Below are 16,991 nucleotides of genomic sequence, written 5' to 3'. Positions count from 1 at the left end.
TCTCACTATTATGTTAGATCCACTATGAACTGGATTCTCACAATATTATGCTAGATCAGGGGTCACCAACCTTTTTCAATCAATCAATCAATGTTTACTTATATAGCCCTAAATCACTGGTGTCTCAAAGGGCTGCACAAGCCACAACACAAACCACTACGACATCCTCGGTAGGCCCACATAAGGGCAAGGAAAACTCACACCCAGTGGGACATCGGTGACAATGATGACTATGAGAACCTTGGAGAGGACAAAAGCAATGGATGTCAAGCGGGTCTGACATGATACTGTGAAAGTTCAATCCATAATGGATCCAACACAGCTGCGAGAGTCCAGTCCAAAGCGGATCCAACACAGCAGTGATAGTCCCGTTCACAGCGGAGCCAGCAGGAAACCATCCCAAGCGGAGGCGGATCAGCAGCGCAGATATGTCCCAAGCCGATACACAGGCGAGCGGTCCATCCTGGGTCTCGACTCTGGATGAGCGGTTCATCCTGGGTCTGGACAGCCAGTACGTCATCCATGGCCGGACCCCCTCCACAAAGGAGAGTGGGACATAGGAGGAAAAGAAAAGAAACGGCAGATAAACTGGTCTAAAAAGGGAGTCTATTCAAAGGCTAGAGTATACAAATGAGTTTTAAGGTGAGACTTGAATGCTTCTACTGAGGTGGCATCTCGAACTGTTACCGGGATGGCATTCCAGAGTACTGGAGCCCGAAATGAAAACGCTCTATAGCCCGCAGACTTTTTTTGGGCTTTGGGAATCACTAATAAGCCGGAGTCCTTTGAACGCAGATTTTTTGCCGGGGCATATGGTACAATACAATCAGCAAGATAGGCTGGAGCTAAACCGTGTAGTATTTTATACGTAAGTAGTAAAGTAAGTAGTAAAGTCACATCTTAAGTGCACAGGAAGCCAGTGCAGGTGAGCCAGTACAGGCGAAATAAGATCAAACTTTCTTGTTCTTGTCAAAAGTCTAGCAGCCGCATTTTGTACCAACTGTAATCTTTTAATGCTAGACATGGGGAGACCCGAAAATAATACGTTAAAGTAATCGAGGCGAGACGCAACAAACGCATGGCTAATGATCTCAGCGTCTTTAGTGGACAGAATGGAGCGAATTTTAGCGATATTACGGAGATGAAAGAAGGCCGTTTTAGTAACGCTTTTAATGTGTGATTCAAAAGAGAGTTGGGTCAAAGATAATACCCAGATTCTTTACCGAGTCGCCTTGTTTAATTGTTTGGTTGTCAAATGTTAAATTGTATTGTTAAATAGAGGTCGGTGTCTAGCAGGACCGATAATCAGCATTTCTGTTTTTTTGGCGTTGAGTTGCAAAAAGTTAGCGGACATCCATTATTTAATTTCATTAAGACACGCCTCCAGCTGACTACAATCCGGCTTGTTGGTCAGCTTTAGGGGCATGTAGAGTTGGGTGTCATCAGCATAACAGTGAAAGCTAACACCGTATTTGCGTATGATGTCACCTCGCGGCAGCATGTAGATGCTGAAGAGTGCAGGGCCAAGGACCGAAACCAAGAGCTACTTCTTGGGTGCTGATTAATGCGAAGGGCTACCAGTTTGATACGCACTTAAATAAATTGCCAGAAATAGCCAATTTGCTCAATTTACCTTTAATAAATAAATCTACATATATATAAAAAATGGATATTTCTGTCCGTCATTCCATCGTACATTTTTTTTCTTTTATAGAAGGTTTTTTGTAGAGAATAAATTATGAAAAAAACACTTAATTGAACGGTTTAATAGAGGAAAAAAATGAAAATTACATTTTGAAACATTGTTTATCTTCAATTTCGACTCTTTAAAAATCAAAATTCAACCGAAAAAAAAGAAGAGAAAAAATAGCTAATTTGAATCTTTTTGAAAAAAACTACAAAAATAATTAATGGAACATCATTAGTAATTTTTCCTGATTAATATTAATTTTAGAATTTTGATGACACGTTTTAAATAGGTTAAAATCCAATCTGCATTTTGTTAGAATATATAACAAATTGGACCAAGCTATATTTCTAACAAAGACAACCCCTTATTTCTTCTAGATTTTCCAGAACAAATTTTTTAAAAGAAATTCAAAAGACTTTGAAATATGATTTAAATTTGATTCTAAATATTTTCTAGATTTGCCAGAAAAATCTTTTTGAATTTTAATCATAATAAGTTTGAAGAAATATTTCACAAATATTCTTCGTCGAAAAAACAGAAGCTAAAATGAAGAATTAAATTAAAATGTATTAATTATTCTTTACAATAAAAACAATAATTGATTTAAATTGTCAGGAAAGTATGAATTTAAAAGGTAAAAATTTATGTGTTTAAAAAACCTAAAATAATTTTTAAGGTTGTATTTTTTCTCAAAAATTGTCTTTCTGAAAGTTATAAGAAGCAAAGTAAAAAAATAAATGAATTAATTCAAACAAGTGAAGACCAAGTCTTTAAAATATTTTCTTGGATTTTCAAATTCTTTTTGAGTTTTGTCTCTCAGAATCAAAAATTTCGAGCAAAGCGAGACCAGCTTGCTAGTAAATAAATACAATTTAAAAAAATAGAGGCAGCTCACTGGTAAGTGCTGCTATTTGAGGTATTTTTAGAACAGGCCAGCGGGCTACTCATCTGGTCATTACGGGCTACCGTGGGCACCACGTTGGTGACCCCTGTGGCAGATCCACTCGACGTCCATTGCACCGGTCGCCCCGGGGGTGGGGGGACATCTCTGCGGTCCTCCAAGGTTTCTCATTGGCCCATTTGGTTTAGTTTTTCCGTGCCCCGATGTGGGATCTGAGCCGAGGATGTCGTTGTGGCTTGTGCAGCCCTTTGAGACACTTGTGATTTAGGGCTATATAAAGAAACGTTCATTGATTGATTGAAAAATTGATTCACATGAATGAAAAAGTGTGAAAAAAAATCTTAGGGTCCCAATTTAGTCTGGGTTTACCTACAGCGTGGGTCTCAAACTCTGGCCCGTGGCCCAAATTTGGCCTGCCGTGTAATTTCATTTGCCCCTTGAGGCAATATCCAAATAACATTAGAGCTGGGGGTGCCGCTGTATCACCGCATTCACCGCTAATTCTCGTACTTGCCAACCCTCCCGATTAACCCGGGAGACCACCGAATTTCAGTGCCTCTCTCGAAGATCTAACAGGGCAATCATTATCCCGAATTTCTCCTGGATTCCACCCGGACAACTATATTGGGGGCCTTAAAGGCACTGCCTTTAGTGTCCCTTACAACCTGTCGTCACGTCCGCTTTTACTCCTTACTAACACCGTGCCGGCCCAATCGTGTAATATATACGGCTTCTACACACACATAAGTGAATGCAATGTATACTTGGTCAACAGCCATACAGGTCACACTGAAGGTGGCCGTACAAACAACGTTAACACTGTTACAAATATGCGCCACAGTATGAGCCCACACCAAACATAAATGACAAACACATTTCGGGAGAACATCGGCCCTGTAACACAAAATAAGCACAACAGAACAAATACCATGAACTCCTTGCAGCACTATCTCTAACGGAATGCTACGATATACACCCCCGCTACCAACAAACCCCACCCACCTGAGCCTCGACATGAATGAACTAGTATCCAAGAAAAGATGCCAGGTATCTGGCTTGGGCACATCAGATTAGACCAGTGTGTCGCAAACTGAGCAATTAAAAGGCATGAATGGTTGATTTATTCATTGTTATTTTATTTTCAAATTTATAAGCCTGTGGAAAAAGTTAATGTTGATATTTACCTCAGAAAGCTGCAAATAGAAAAGGGGCATTACATTTTTTATTTAACTTTTATTTAATATACCATTGATGTTTTTTCGTTTGTTTTTTGAAAGTTGATTTTGCACTATGAAGTTATAGAAGCGTTTATTGTTCCATATTCAGTGTTAAAGCAAATCAGTGTAGCAAACTGAGCAATAATTAACGTTTTATTCATGCTCTTTGTCTTGTTACGTCAAGGCTTGAATGTTGGATTCATTCGTTATAGTCATTTTATCTTCAAATGTATTATTAGCCTGTGGAAAAAGTTTATTTTGCTATATACCTCAGAAGGCTGCACATAGAAAAGAGGCATTTCATTTTTATTAGAATTCGATTTGAAATGCCATTGATATTTTTTTATTATTATTTGAAACTCGTTTTTGCACGTCCCTATAAAGTTATATAAGCCTTGCTTGTTCAATATTCAATGCACAACTTGTTTGGGTCCCATATATATGTGCGCATATATATATGGGATGTGCTGCAGTTCGCTTGGTCTTTGTCTATTGTCTTTGTTCGTGTTGTACTTTTGTATACTTTTACATTTAATCTACATGTACTTTTTATCAAGTCGAGCCCTTCTAAACATGCAGTTTAGAGGTGTTTTGTACGTCCTACTGACGGTGGGGACGCTACTGATGAGCTCAGACGGGCAACAGTGCAGAGGCTCTTTCATCTACACCAGGGAACAGTTATTAGCATCCAGTTAACGGAACCGGCGCTAACTTACCAGATCCCGGAGGAGCTCAAAAGGACTTATGGAGGTGCTCGTGGCTGTCGAGGGAAAGGGAGACGCTGGAGACAGAAGAGGGCTGAAGCGAGGAGGGAGCGAAGGAGATATAAACCATATACAGGGACGGCGTGGCGCAGTTGGGAGAGTGGCTGTGCGCAACCAAAGGGTCCCTGGTTCTATCCTCACATATAAGAAAGACCATGGAGAGTTTGGTCCTGGAACAACTCCGCCCTACAGTCAAGCCCCAACTGGACCCATTCCAATTCGCCTACCAGCCCTGACTGGGAGTGGAGGATGCAGTCATCTACCTGCTGAACCAAGCCCACGCCCACCTTGACAAGCCTGCGAGCACTGTGAGGGTCATGTTTTTTTACTTCTCCAGTGCATTCCATACCATACGGCCTGGGCTACTGGGTGTGAAGTTGGAGAAGATGCAGGTGGAGGCCCCCTTGGTGTCCTGGGTTGTAGATTACCTGACTGACGGACCACAGTACGTTTGACTGCAGGACTGACGGACCACAGTACGTTTGTCTGACAGGCTGGTCAGCAACACCGGGGCCCTGCAGGGTACAGTCCTCTCCCCCTTCCTCTTCACCATCTACACCACCGATTTCCACTATCAATCAGAGTCCTGCCACCTTCAGAAGTTTTCTGATGACTCTGCGATAGTGGGGTGTATTGAGGAGGGTGATGATGAGGAATACAGGGTGGAGGACTTTGTCACATGATGTGGAAAGAACCACCTCCAGCTCAATGTGACAAAGAACAAGTAGCTGGTTGTGGACCTGGGAAGGAGGAGTAGTACTTCAGCGACCCCTGTTTCCGTCAAGGGGGTGGATGTGGACATGGTTGAGGATTATAAATACCTTGGTGTAAACATGGACAACAAGCTGAATGGGTCAAAACACGCTGAGGCCCTCTACAAGAAGGGACAGAGCCGCCTCTACTTCCTCAGGAGGCTAGGATCCTTCAACATCTGTACAAAAATGTTGAAGATGTTCTACGAGTCGGTGGTGGCGGGCGCCTTCTTGTACGCCGTGGCTTGCTGGGGCAGCGGGCTGAGAGTGAGGGACAGAAACAGACTGGAAAAGCTGGTAGAGAAGGCCAGTAATGTGTTAGGAGCGGAGCTGGACTCTCTGGGGGTGGGGTCATAGAGAGAAGTCCAGCAAAATTCCTAGCCATTATGGACAACACCTCCCACCCACTACACTCGGACCTTGCGGAGAAAATGAGCACGTTCAAAATGTAACACGGAACGACACAGGAAGTCTTTCATACTGACAGCAATCAGACTGTAAAATGCATATGTTCCTTCTTGACTGCACTTAAATGTAGAATATATGCAGAATATATTCATATTATTCATATATTATATCTATATAATATACGTTATATTTAGGGCTATATAAGTAAACATTGATTGATTGATTGATATATTATTTAGTATTATTGTCTATTGTGAGCGAACTGTGGTGCTGAATATCTCCAGGGATCAATAAAGTACTTTCTATTCTATTCTATTAAAAAGGTAGTTTGTTCAACCTTGGCCCGCGGCTTTGTTCAGTTTTAAATTTAGGCCCACTCTATTTGAGTTTGACACCCCTTACCATGAATTGATTAACGTGGAAAAACTTACTCGGGTGTTACCATTTAGTGGTCAATTGTACAGAATATGTGCAATCTACTAATAAAAGTTTCAATCAATCATCTGTCATACCTCCAGGTGGCCGACAGAGGTCGACAAAGTGTTCCTGCTCAACTTTTTTTTTTTTTTTTTTTTTTTTTTTTTTTTTAACGAAAAAAAAAATGTTTTCACCATGTTTACTTGACAGCGCTCTATATGAACACGACGTCATCTGTCCCACCGGCGAACAACGTCAAGTAAGGTAAATAAAACAAGCCGACTGTTGTACCCGTGGCGATCCCGGGGTGCGCTCGTTCACGTCGTCCCCCGCGCACGTTCACGCGAACGAGTGCGTCACAAGCGCGCCACTTCAACACTGCGCCTCCTCGCGTGGAAATCTGAGGACAGATGTTTCGATTTAAGGTGAGTTTGTCCGTCCAGCTAGCTCCCACGACACTGTTGTCAAAGGCCGTGGCGCGTGTAAAAACGCACGCCGCTAACACATAACGTGCTCGATCAAAGACGTGGCTTCTTCGCTGCTTGTTTATGTGACGGGCGGCCTGTAAAGCAGCCCGCTCGCCTGACGTAATGACCCGCAGGAGGACCACTGTGACGTGTTGTCTACCCGATCATATTTTCGACACTTTATTTCCCCAAATGCTATGATGTTGTTTTGTGCGACGGCCTTTCTTAACCCGTGCAATGTTCTTTACTTTTTGCGATTGAAAGGCGTTGGTGGTTTTGTGATGTAAGAAAACGTTCGGATTAGCATTGTTGCTAATGGGTTGTCCTGTTACCAACACCGTGGGGACACCAGGACAGGGGTCGGCTACCCCAAATGTTGAAAGAGCCATTTTGGACCCAAAAATACGAATTAAAAATCTGTCAGGATATGCAAAATATAAACCCCGTTTCCATATGAGTTGGGAAATTGTGTTAGATGTAAATATAAACGGAATACAATGATTTGCAAATCCTTTTCAACCTATATTCAATTGAATGCACTACAAAGACAAGATATTTGATGTTCAAACTCATAAACTTTATTTTTGTTTTGGCAAATAATAATTAACTTAAAATTTCATGGCTGCAACAGGTGCCAAAGTAGTTGGGAAAGGGCATGTTAACCACTGTGTTACATCACTTTTTAACAACACTCAAACGTTTGGGAACTGAGGAAACTAATTGTTTAAGCTTTGTAAGTGGAATTCTTTCCCATTCTTGTTTTATGTAGAGTTTCAGTCATTCAACAGTCCGGGGTCCCCGCTGTTGTATTTTACGCTTCATGATGCGCCACACATTTTCCATGGGAGACCGGTCTGGACTGCAGGCGAGCCAGGAATGTACCTGCACTCTTTTTTTGTTTTTTTTTACGAAGCCACGCTGTTTTAACACGTGCTGAATGTGGTTTGGCATTGCCTTGCTGAAATAAGCAGGGGCGTCCATGAAAAAGACGGCGCTTAGATGGCAGCATATGTTGTTCCAAAACCTGTATGTACCTTTCAGCGTTAATGGTGCCTTCACAGATGTGTAAGTTACCCATGCCTTCGGCGATAATGCACCCCCATACCATCACAGATGCTGGCTTTTGAACTTTGCGTCGATAACAGTCTGGATGGTTCGCTTCCCCTCTGGTCCGGATGACACAATGTCGAATATTTCCACAAACAATTTAAAATGTGGACGCGTCAGACCACAGAACACTTTTCCACTTTGCATCAGTCCATCTTAGATGTTCTCAGGCCCAGAGAAGCCGGCGACGTTTCTGGATGTTGTTGATAAATGTCTTTCGCTTTGCATAGTAGAGCTTTAACTTGCACTTACAGATGTAGCGACGAACTGTATTTAGTGACAGTGGTTTTCTGAAGTGTTCCTGAGTCCATGTGGTGATATCCTTTAGATAGATAGATAGATATATAGTACTTTATTCATTCCTTCAGGAGAGTTCCTTCAGGAAAATTTAAATTTTCAGCACAATCCCATTCAAGATCAGACCAACATTATAGAGAGACAGAACAGATTTAGAGATTGATGTCGATTTTGGATACAGTGCCGTCTGAGGGATCGAAGGTCACGGTCATTCAATGTTGGTTTCCGGCCATGTTGCTTACGTGGAGTGATTTCTCCAGATTATCTGAACCTTATGAGGATATTATGGACTGTAGATGTTGAAATACCTAAATTTATTGCGATTGCACTTTGAGAAATGTTGTTCTTAAACTGTTTGACTATTTGCTCACACAGTTGTGGACAAAGTGGTGTACCTTTCCCCATCCTTTATTGTGAAAGACTGACCATTTTTTGGGAAGCTGTTTTTATACCCAATCATGGCGCCCACCTGTTCCCAATTAACCTGGACATCTGTGGGACGTTTCAAATGAGTGTTTGATGAGCATTCCTCAACTTGATCAGTATTTATTGTCACTTTTCCCAACTTCTTTGTCACGTGTTGCTGGCATCAAATTCTAAAGTTAATGATTTTTTGCAAAAAAAAAAGTTTATCTGTTTGAATATCAAAAATGTTGTCTTTGAAGCATATTCAACTGAATATGGGTTTGATTTGCAAATTATTGTATTTTGTTTATATTTAGATCTAACACAATTTCCCAACTCATATGGAAACGGGGTTTGTACATCCAGATAATCGGTCATGAGACATGCAACTATAAATTAAATACATAGAAGACATGCGTAAAGGAAATTAAATGAGCTCAAATATACCTACAAACGAGGCAATATGATGCAATATATTCATACAACTCGCCTAAATAGCATGTCATGGATTGATCAAATATGCCTGATAAGCACGCCAACAAATCAATAAAATCAACAAAGCTCTCTTCTGTGCATTCACGCACAGTATAAAACATTTGGTGGACAAAATGAGACAAATAAGTAGTGGCATAAAACACGCCTTTCTGTGGCAGCATTGGAGAAAGTTGTACATGTAAACAAACTACGATGAGTTCAAGGATTGCTGAAATTAGTAGGACAAAACGGTGCCTGCAAAATACTCTCACCAGTGAAGCATGTATAACATAAACAGTATGTTATACCGGTACATACAATTAGGAAGGTTTGTGTAATATTTATTCTCCTACAGAAACCATATTAAAAAATAAATTAAAAAATGTCTTTATCTTTTTCCATTTTCTCACATCTCTGAAAGAGCTTTAGGGAGCCACTAGGGCGGCGCTAAAGATGCGGCTCTAGAGCCGCGGGTTGCTGACCCCCGCAACAGAAGGATGTCTTGGTCATTCACTATTGGCTTCATTTTTTTGCCAGCTGGTCGCCAAGTACTGTTTCAGACCTTCCATACTGTGTAATACATTTAAAATTTGCGTTTTCTACATGTTCAGTCAATGTAATGTCACCTATAGTTACTTGAATAATAACAAAACTCAAAACCTGTGAAGTTGGCATGTTGTGTAAATCATAAAGAAAAACAGAATACAATGATTTGCAAATCATTTTCAACTTATATTCAATTGAATGCACTGTAAAGACAAGATATTTAATGTTCGAACTGAGAAGTGTAATTTTTTTTGTGTGCAAATAATCATCCATCCATCCAATTTTTACCGCTTGTCCCTTTCGGGTCTCCACCTCATCACAGGGCCATATAGATAGACAGACAACATTCATACTCGCATTTAGGGCTGGGCGATGTACTCTATATACCACGGGTTTGTGTCTGTGCGATATACAAACACCGTTTCCATAAGAGTTGGGAAATTGGGTTGGATGTAAATATAAACGGAATACAATGATTTGCAAATCCCTTTCAACCCATATTCAGTTGAATATGCTACAAAGACAACATAGTTGATGTTCAAACTGATAAACATTTTTTTTTTGCAAATAGTAATTAACGTACAATTTCATGGCTGCAACACGTGCCAAAGTAGTTGGGAAAGGGCATGTTCACCGCTGTGTTACATCACCTTTTCTGTTAATAACACTCAATAAACGTTTGGGAACTGGGGAAACTAATTGTTGAAGCTTTGAAAGTGGAATTCTTTCTCATTCTTGTTTTATGTAGAGCTTTAGTCGTTCAACAGTCCGGGGTCTCCGCTGTCCTATTTTACGTTTCATAATGCGCCACACATTTTCGATGGGAGACAGGTCGGGACTGCAAGCGGGCCAGGAAAGTACCCGGACTCTTTTACTACAAAACCACGCTGTTGTAACCCGTGGCTTGGCATTGTCTTTCTGCGGCGTTCCTTGGTGTTGTTGATAAATGGGTTTTGCTTTGTATAGTAGAGTTTTAACTTGCACTTACAGATGTAGCAACCAACTGTAGTTACTGACAGTGGTTTTATGAAGTGTTGCTGAGCCCATGTGGTGATATCCTTTACACACTGATGTAGGTTTTTGATGCCGTACCGCATGAGGGATCAAAGGTCCATAATATCAATGCTTACGTGCAGTAATTTCTCCACATTCTCTGAACCTTTTGATGATTTTACAGACCGTAGTTGGTAAAATCCCTAATTTCTTTGCAATAGCTCGACGAGAAATGTTGTTCTAAAACTGTTGGACAATTTGCTTACAAATTGGTGACCCTCGCCCCATCTTTGTTTGTGAATTACTTAGCATTTCATGGAAGCTGCTTTTATACCCAATCATGGCACCCACCTGTTCCCAATTAGCTTGCACACCTGTGGAATGTTCCAAATAAGTGTTTGATGAGCATTTCTCCACTTTATCAGTATTTTTTGCCACCTTTCCCAACTTCTTTTGTTACGTGTTGCTGGCATAATTTTCTGAAGTTAATTATTATTTGCAAAAAAAAAATGTTTTTATCAGTTTGATATTATATTATATTAATATATTAATGCAGTATGAAGAAGATTGTTTAATATAGACACATAGAATCATCATACTGCTGTGATTATATGCATCAAGTGTTAATATAAGGGTAAGGCATCGTGATCGTGCATCGTGGTATGGCCTAAAAATACAGAGATATTAGATAAACGGCATATCGCTCAGCCCTCCTCACATTCACACATGTTTAGTGTTGCCAATCAACCTATCACCTGGTGCATGTCTTTGGAGGTCGTAGGAAGCCGGAGTACCCGAAGGGGAACCTACGCAGTCACGGGGAGAACATGCAAACCTCACACAGAAAGATCCCGACCCCGGGATTGAACTCAGGACTATTCAGGACCTTTGTATTGTGAGGCACAAACATTAACCCCTGTTCCTCCGTGCTGCCCGCAAGTAATTATGAACTTAGAATTTAATGGCAGTAACACATTGAAAAAAAGTTGGTACAGGGGAATTTTTAGCACTGTGTTACATGGCCTTTCCTTTTAATAATACTCTGTAACTGTTTTGGAACTGAGGAGACCAATTTTTGAAGATTTTCAGGTGGAATTCTTTCCCATTCTTGCTTGATGTACAGCTTAAGTTGTTCAACAGTCCGGGGTCTCCGTTGTGTTTTTTTAGGCTTCATATTGCGGCACACATATTCAATTGTAGACAGGTCTGGACTAAAGGGAAAGGCCTGTCTAGTACCCGCCCTCTTTTACTATGAAGCCACGCTTTTGTAACATATGACTTGGCATTGACTTGCTGAAATAAGCAATGATGACGTTCCTTGGATGGCAACATTTGTTGCTCCAAAACCTGTATGTACCTTTAAGCCTTAATGGTGCCTTCACAGATGTGTAAGTTACCCATGCCTTGGGCACTAATAAACCCCCATACCATCACAGATGCTGGCTTTGGAACTTTGCGCCTATAACAATCCGGATGGTTCTTTTCCTCTTTGGTCCGGAGGACACGATGTCCACAGTTTCCCAAACAATTTGAAATGTAATCTCGTCAGAACACTTTCCCACTTTGCATCAGTCGATCTTAGATGAGCTAATATTAGCAAAAAATAGTTTGAACGTTAAGTATCTTGTCTTTGCAGTCTATTCAATTGAGTATAGGTTAAAAAGGATTTGTAAATCATTGTATTCTGTTTTTATTTACGATTTACACAACGTGCCAACTTCACTGGTTTGGGTTTTGTGTACAAATTGTTGGTCACAGTGTGTGTAGTCAGTGTTTCATATCAATTTTCATACCTGACTTTTTTAAAACAACCTCATTTGACAGTTTGACCTCTGGACTTGTTAGTCATACTTTAAAGTTTAATTTGATGCTGCTACATTTACTACTACAAGATTTTGGTGGATGCCATGTCAATTGGAATTATATCAGTCACCACATTTTTACAGCAATATACTCAAATGTCCCTTTCATTTAGGGTTTTAACAATTTGATTTGATTCAGAATTTGTGGTTGCCAATAGAATTCAGGGAAAATATTATTTTTTTAGAACAATATGATCTGGAACAATTTAGTGAGTTGAAACAGTTTTAGTAATTTTAGCAAAAAAAACAACAACCAGTTTGACTGTGAAATAAATAGTGGATACTCAACACTGCAGGTGAAGTTTCCTGTATTCTTATGTCTTGTAAGGGAATTGGGTATAAATGAATTATGGATACAAGCAAGCAAGTAAACAACAGTTAAGGGCCATTGCATATACATCATATTTGAAAAAGTGCAACCAAGACTTTAGTTTTAATTGATAGATAAAAATAGTAGTCGTACCCTACTTTCCGGACCATCTTGCAACGGATTATAAGGCGCACTGCTTATGAGTGGGTCTAGTCAGGTCTATTTTCATACAAAGGGCGCACCGGATTATAAGGCGCATTGAAGGTGTCATTTATTTTATTTTTTTTCTAAATTGAAAACACTTCCTTTTGGTCTACATAACATGTGGTGGTGGTTCTTTGGTCAAAATGTTGCATAGATTGTTTTATGAGGCTCACCTTCAGCAGAGTCTTTTCTCCGTCATGTTTGTTGTAGCGGTGTAGCGTGCAAGGGCGGGAGTGGAAGAAGTGTCGAAAGATGGAGCTAACTGTTTTAATGAAATGCAGACTTTACTTAAATGAATAATGGTGCAGCATCTCCTGATCTGTAGATCACTAGTGCAATAACAACGCCGGAAATGTGTCTCGCGAAAAACCGTCCAACTGGAATTCTCTAATAACTAAAGTTTTTGGGGTGAATAATGTAAACTCACTAAACCGGTATGTTTTAGCGCTTTCATGGTGAATTTACTGACAGATATAAGTAAGAACTTTACACTACATTATATTAGAAATGGCAACCGCGAGGGTTAATTTCCTATAACAAGAAGATGAAGAAAAAGAAGAAGCCTATCGACTACGGCAGACTACAGGGGCGAATCCATGCAGATTCCAGATACAGATCAGCAGGTACCAAAAAGTAGGAAAAGTTTTTTTTGCAAAATATTGCAAAACAAAACTCCAGATAATGTCTTACCTTATACACACACCATAATTATATTTATATGTTGAAGCACAGTACAATCCATCAAGCGGTGTGGTGTCATTGCTTACCAAAGTTGTACTAAAACATTTTGATATATTTTTTAGCGCCGTGCTTATTAATGTTCTATATTTTCAATGGAACTTATAACATTTTGGTGTTGTTTACTTGAGTCATATTGCAGACTACACGTATCTCTTATGTGTCACTGGTCTACTGATCACACTTATCATTTCACCATGTACCAAATAAAATAGCTACGAGGTCGGTAAGTACAACCAAAATTATTCTGTACATTAGGTGTACCGGGTTAGAAGGCGCACTGTCGAATTTTGAGAAAATAAAAGGATTTTAAGTGCGCCTTATAGTCTGAAATATAGTACAATGAATTTATAAGCGCCTTTCAAAAAATCCAAGGACACGTTACAATATACAGACAAAATAATTAAAATAAAATGATAAAAACAACAATAGATATTATCCACATGTACAGATAAAATCATTTAAAAAAAATGATAAAACAACGGATAAAATCTACATGTAACAGTGTAGAAGCAGTTACAGTGAGTAAGCACTGCTAAACAGGTGGGTTTTGAGTCTTAAATTGAATGTATGAAGGGAGTCAATATTGCGGATGTCAGATGGGAGAACGTTCCATATTTTGGGAGCAGAGTGACTGAAAGCTCTGCTCCCCATGGTGATGAGGCGGGTTGATGGCACCCCAAGGTGTATGTAAAAGGATGATCTGGGGAAGCGTGCTGGAGTAACGGTCAGACAAATAACTAGGGGTGAAGTTGTGGCTGGTCTTAAAGGTACAGTGGGGCAAAAAAGTATTTAGTCAGCCACCGATTGTGCAAGTTCTCCCACTTAAAATGATAGAGGTCTGTAATTTTCATCATAGGTACACTTCAACTGTGAGAAACAGAATGTGAAAAAAATCCAGGAATTCACATTGTAGGAATTTTAAAGAATGTATTTGTAAATTATGGTGGAAAATAAGTATTTGGTCAATAACAAAAATTCAACTCAATACTTTGTAATATAACCTTTGTTGGCAATAACAGAGGTCAAACAATTACTATAGGTCTTTACCAGGTTTGCACACACAGTAGCTGGTATTTTGGCCTATTCCTCTATGCAGATCTTCTCGAGAGCAGTGATGTCTTGAGGCTCTCGCCGAGCAACACAGACTTTCTACTCGCTCCTCAGATTTTCTATGAGGTTGAGGTCTGGAGACTGGCTAGGCCACACCAGGACTTTCAAATACTTCTTACGGAGCCACTCCTTCGTTGCCCGGGCGGTGTGTTTGGGATCATTGTCATGCTGGAAGACCCAGCCACGTTTCATCTTCGAAGCTCTCACTGATGGAAGGAGGTTTTGGCTCAAAATCTCACGATACTTGGCCCTATTCATTCTATTCTTAACACGGATCAGTCGTCCTGTACCCTTAGCAGAAAAACAGCCCCAAAGCATGATGTTTCCACCCCCATGCTTCAGACTTTGTATGGTGTTCTTGGGATGCAACTGAGTATTCTTCTTCCTCCAAACACGACGAGTTGAGTTTATACCAAAAAGTTATATTTTGGTTTCATCTGACCACACGACATTCTCCCAACCCTCTGCTCTATCATCCATGTGCTCTCTGGCAAACTTCAGACGGGCCTGGACATGCACTGGGTTAAGCAGGGGGACATGTCTGGCACTGCAGGATTTGATTCCCTGTCGGCGTAGTGTTACTGATGGTAACCTTTGTTACTTTGGTCCCAGCTCTCTGCAGGTCATTCACCATGTCCCCCCCGTGTGGTTCCGGGATTTTTGCTCACGGTTCTCATGATCATTTTGACCCCACGGGATGAGATCTTGCGTGGAGCCCCAGATCGAGGGAGATTATCAGTGGTCTTGTATGTCTTCCATTTTCTGATAATTGCTCCCACAGTTGATGTTTTCACACCAAGCTGCTTGCCTATTGTAAATTCACTCTTTCCAGTCTAGTGCAGGTCTACAATTATTTTCCTGGTGTCCTTTGACAGCTCTTTGGTTTTGGCCATAGTGGAGTTTGGAGTCTGACTGTTTGAGGCTTTGGACAGGTGTCTTTTATACAGATAACGAGTTCAAACAGGTTACATTAATACAGGTAACGAGTGGAGGATAGAAGAGCTTCTTAAAGAAGAAGTTACAGGTCTGTGAGAGCCAGAGATCTTCCTTGTTTGAAGTGACCAAATACTTTTTTTCCACCATAATTTACAAATAAATTCTTTAAAATTCCTACAATGTGAATTCCTGGATTTTTTTCACATTCTGTCTCTCACAGTAGAAGTGTACTTATGATGAAAATTACAGACCTTTGTCATCATTTTAAGTGGGAGTACTTGCACAATCGGTGGCTGACTGAATACTTTTTTGCCCCACTGTATATACTGTAGAAGGATTTTGTATGTAATTTTTGGCCTGACCGGGAGACAGTGAATTATTTGTAGGATGTGTGTGATGTGATGGAATGAGAGGGTTTGGGTTATGATCCAGGCATCAGAGTTATGGACCAGTTGGGGCTTGTGGAGGGACTTCTAGGGGAGGCCAAAGAGAAAGGAGTTACAGTAATCGATCAGACTGTGATCAAGGATGGAGGTAGCATGGACAGTAAGAGAGGGGCGCAGCCGGTTAATATTAGCGAGGTGGAAAAAAGCAGAGCCAATGATGTTATTGATGTTTGACTGGAATGACCGTGTGCTGTCAAAGATGACAGCCAGACTCTTAACCTAACGAAATTGTTGATGGTTATTGTTAGGGCTGGGCGATATGGCCTTTTTTAAATATCTCAATGTTTTTAGGCCATGTCACGATGCACGACATATTTATCTTGATATTTTGCCTTAGCCTTGAATGAACACTTGATGCATATAATCACAGCAGTATGATGATTCTGTGTGTCTACATTAAAACATTCTTTTTCATACTGCATTAATATATGCTCATTTTAAACTTTCATTCACAGAGGGACATCACAACTAAGTAAATTTACTAAAACTGTATTTATTAAACAGTTATTAAGCAGTGGCACAAACATTCATGTCATTTCAAAACAGAAATTGCAAGATTGTCAGACACATTTTAAAACAAGCTATAAGTGCACTTTTGTACATGATGTCACCAAGATGACATATAAAAAAAACACTAAATTAAAGTGTACTTTTTGTACAGAACGCCACTACAATAGTTAAAAACAAACAAAGTGCACTTTTGTGCATCATGTCACACTAAATATTTCAATAGCTGTCAAATAAAAATGAGCTGCATAATAGGTTCCTGCGTATGTTATCTCCTGTTGTTGACTTTTTTTTCCATACGGTGTTGATCTGGAAATGGTCGCTTTGGCATTTTGTTGGTGTGGCACCGGCCGTAGATGTTGACATGCAGAGAGTTTCAAGCACTCTTCATTCTCTAGCGGGTGGCTTTTCAAATAATGCTACATTAGCAGTGCTGC

The 16,991-nt window shown here is 40.2% G+C and overlaps 1 protein-coding gene across 1 annotated transcript in view; it reads left to right on the top strand.

The window, feature by feature from the left end:
• Positions 1 to 6,413: 6,413 nt before the first annotated feature.
• The window catches only part of patl1 (PAT1 homolog 1, processing body mRNA decay factor), a 64,416-nt gene continuing 53,838 nt past the window's right edge, over positions 6,414 to 16,991 (top strand). Inside the window, exon 1 of the mRNA XM_061907942.1 lies at positions 6,414 to 6,574. Coding sequence (XP_061763926.1) covers positions 6,560 to 6,574 — 15 coding nt within the window. The 5' untranslated portion in view covers positions 6,414 to 6,559. The remainder of the gene's footprint in view (positions 6,575 to 16,991) is intronic.

The sequence above is a fragment of the Nerophis ophidion genome, linkage group LG01 (genome assembly GCF_033978795.1).
Source record: "Nerophis ophidion isolate RoL-2023_Sa linkage group LG01, RoL_Noph_v1.0, whole genome shotgun sequence".
Lineage (NCBI taxonomy): Eukaryota > Metazoa > Chordata > Actinopteri > Syngnathiformes > Syngnathidae > Nerophis > Nerophis ophidion.
Note: the sequence above shows the minus strand (reverse complement) of the source record. Positions and strands in the feature narration are given on the sequence as shown.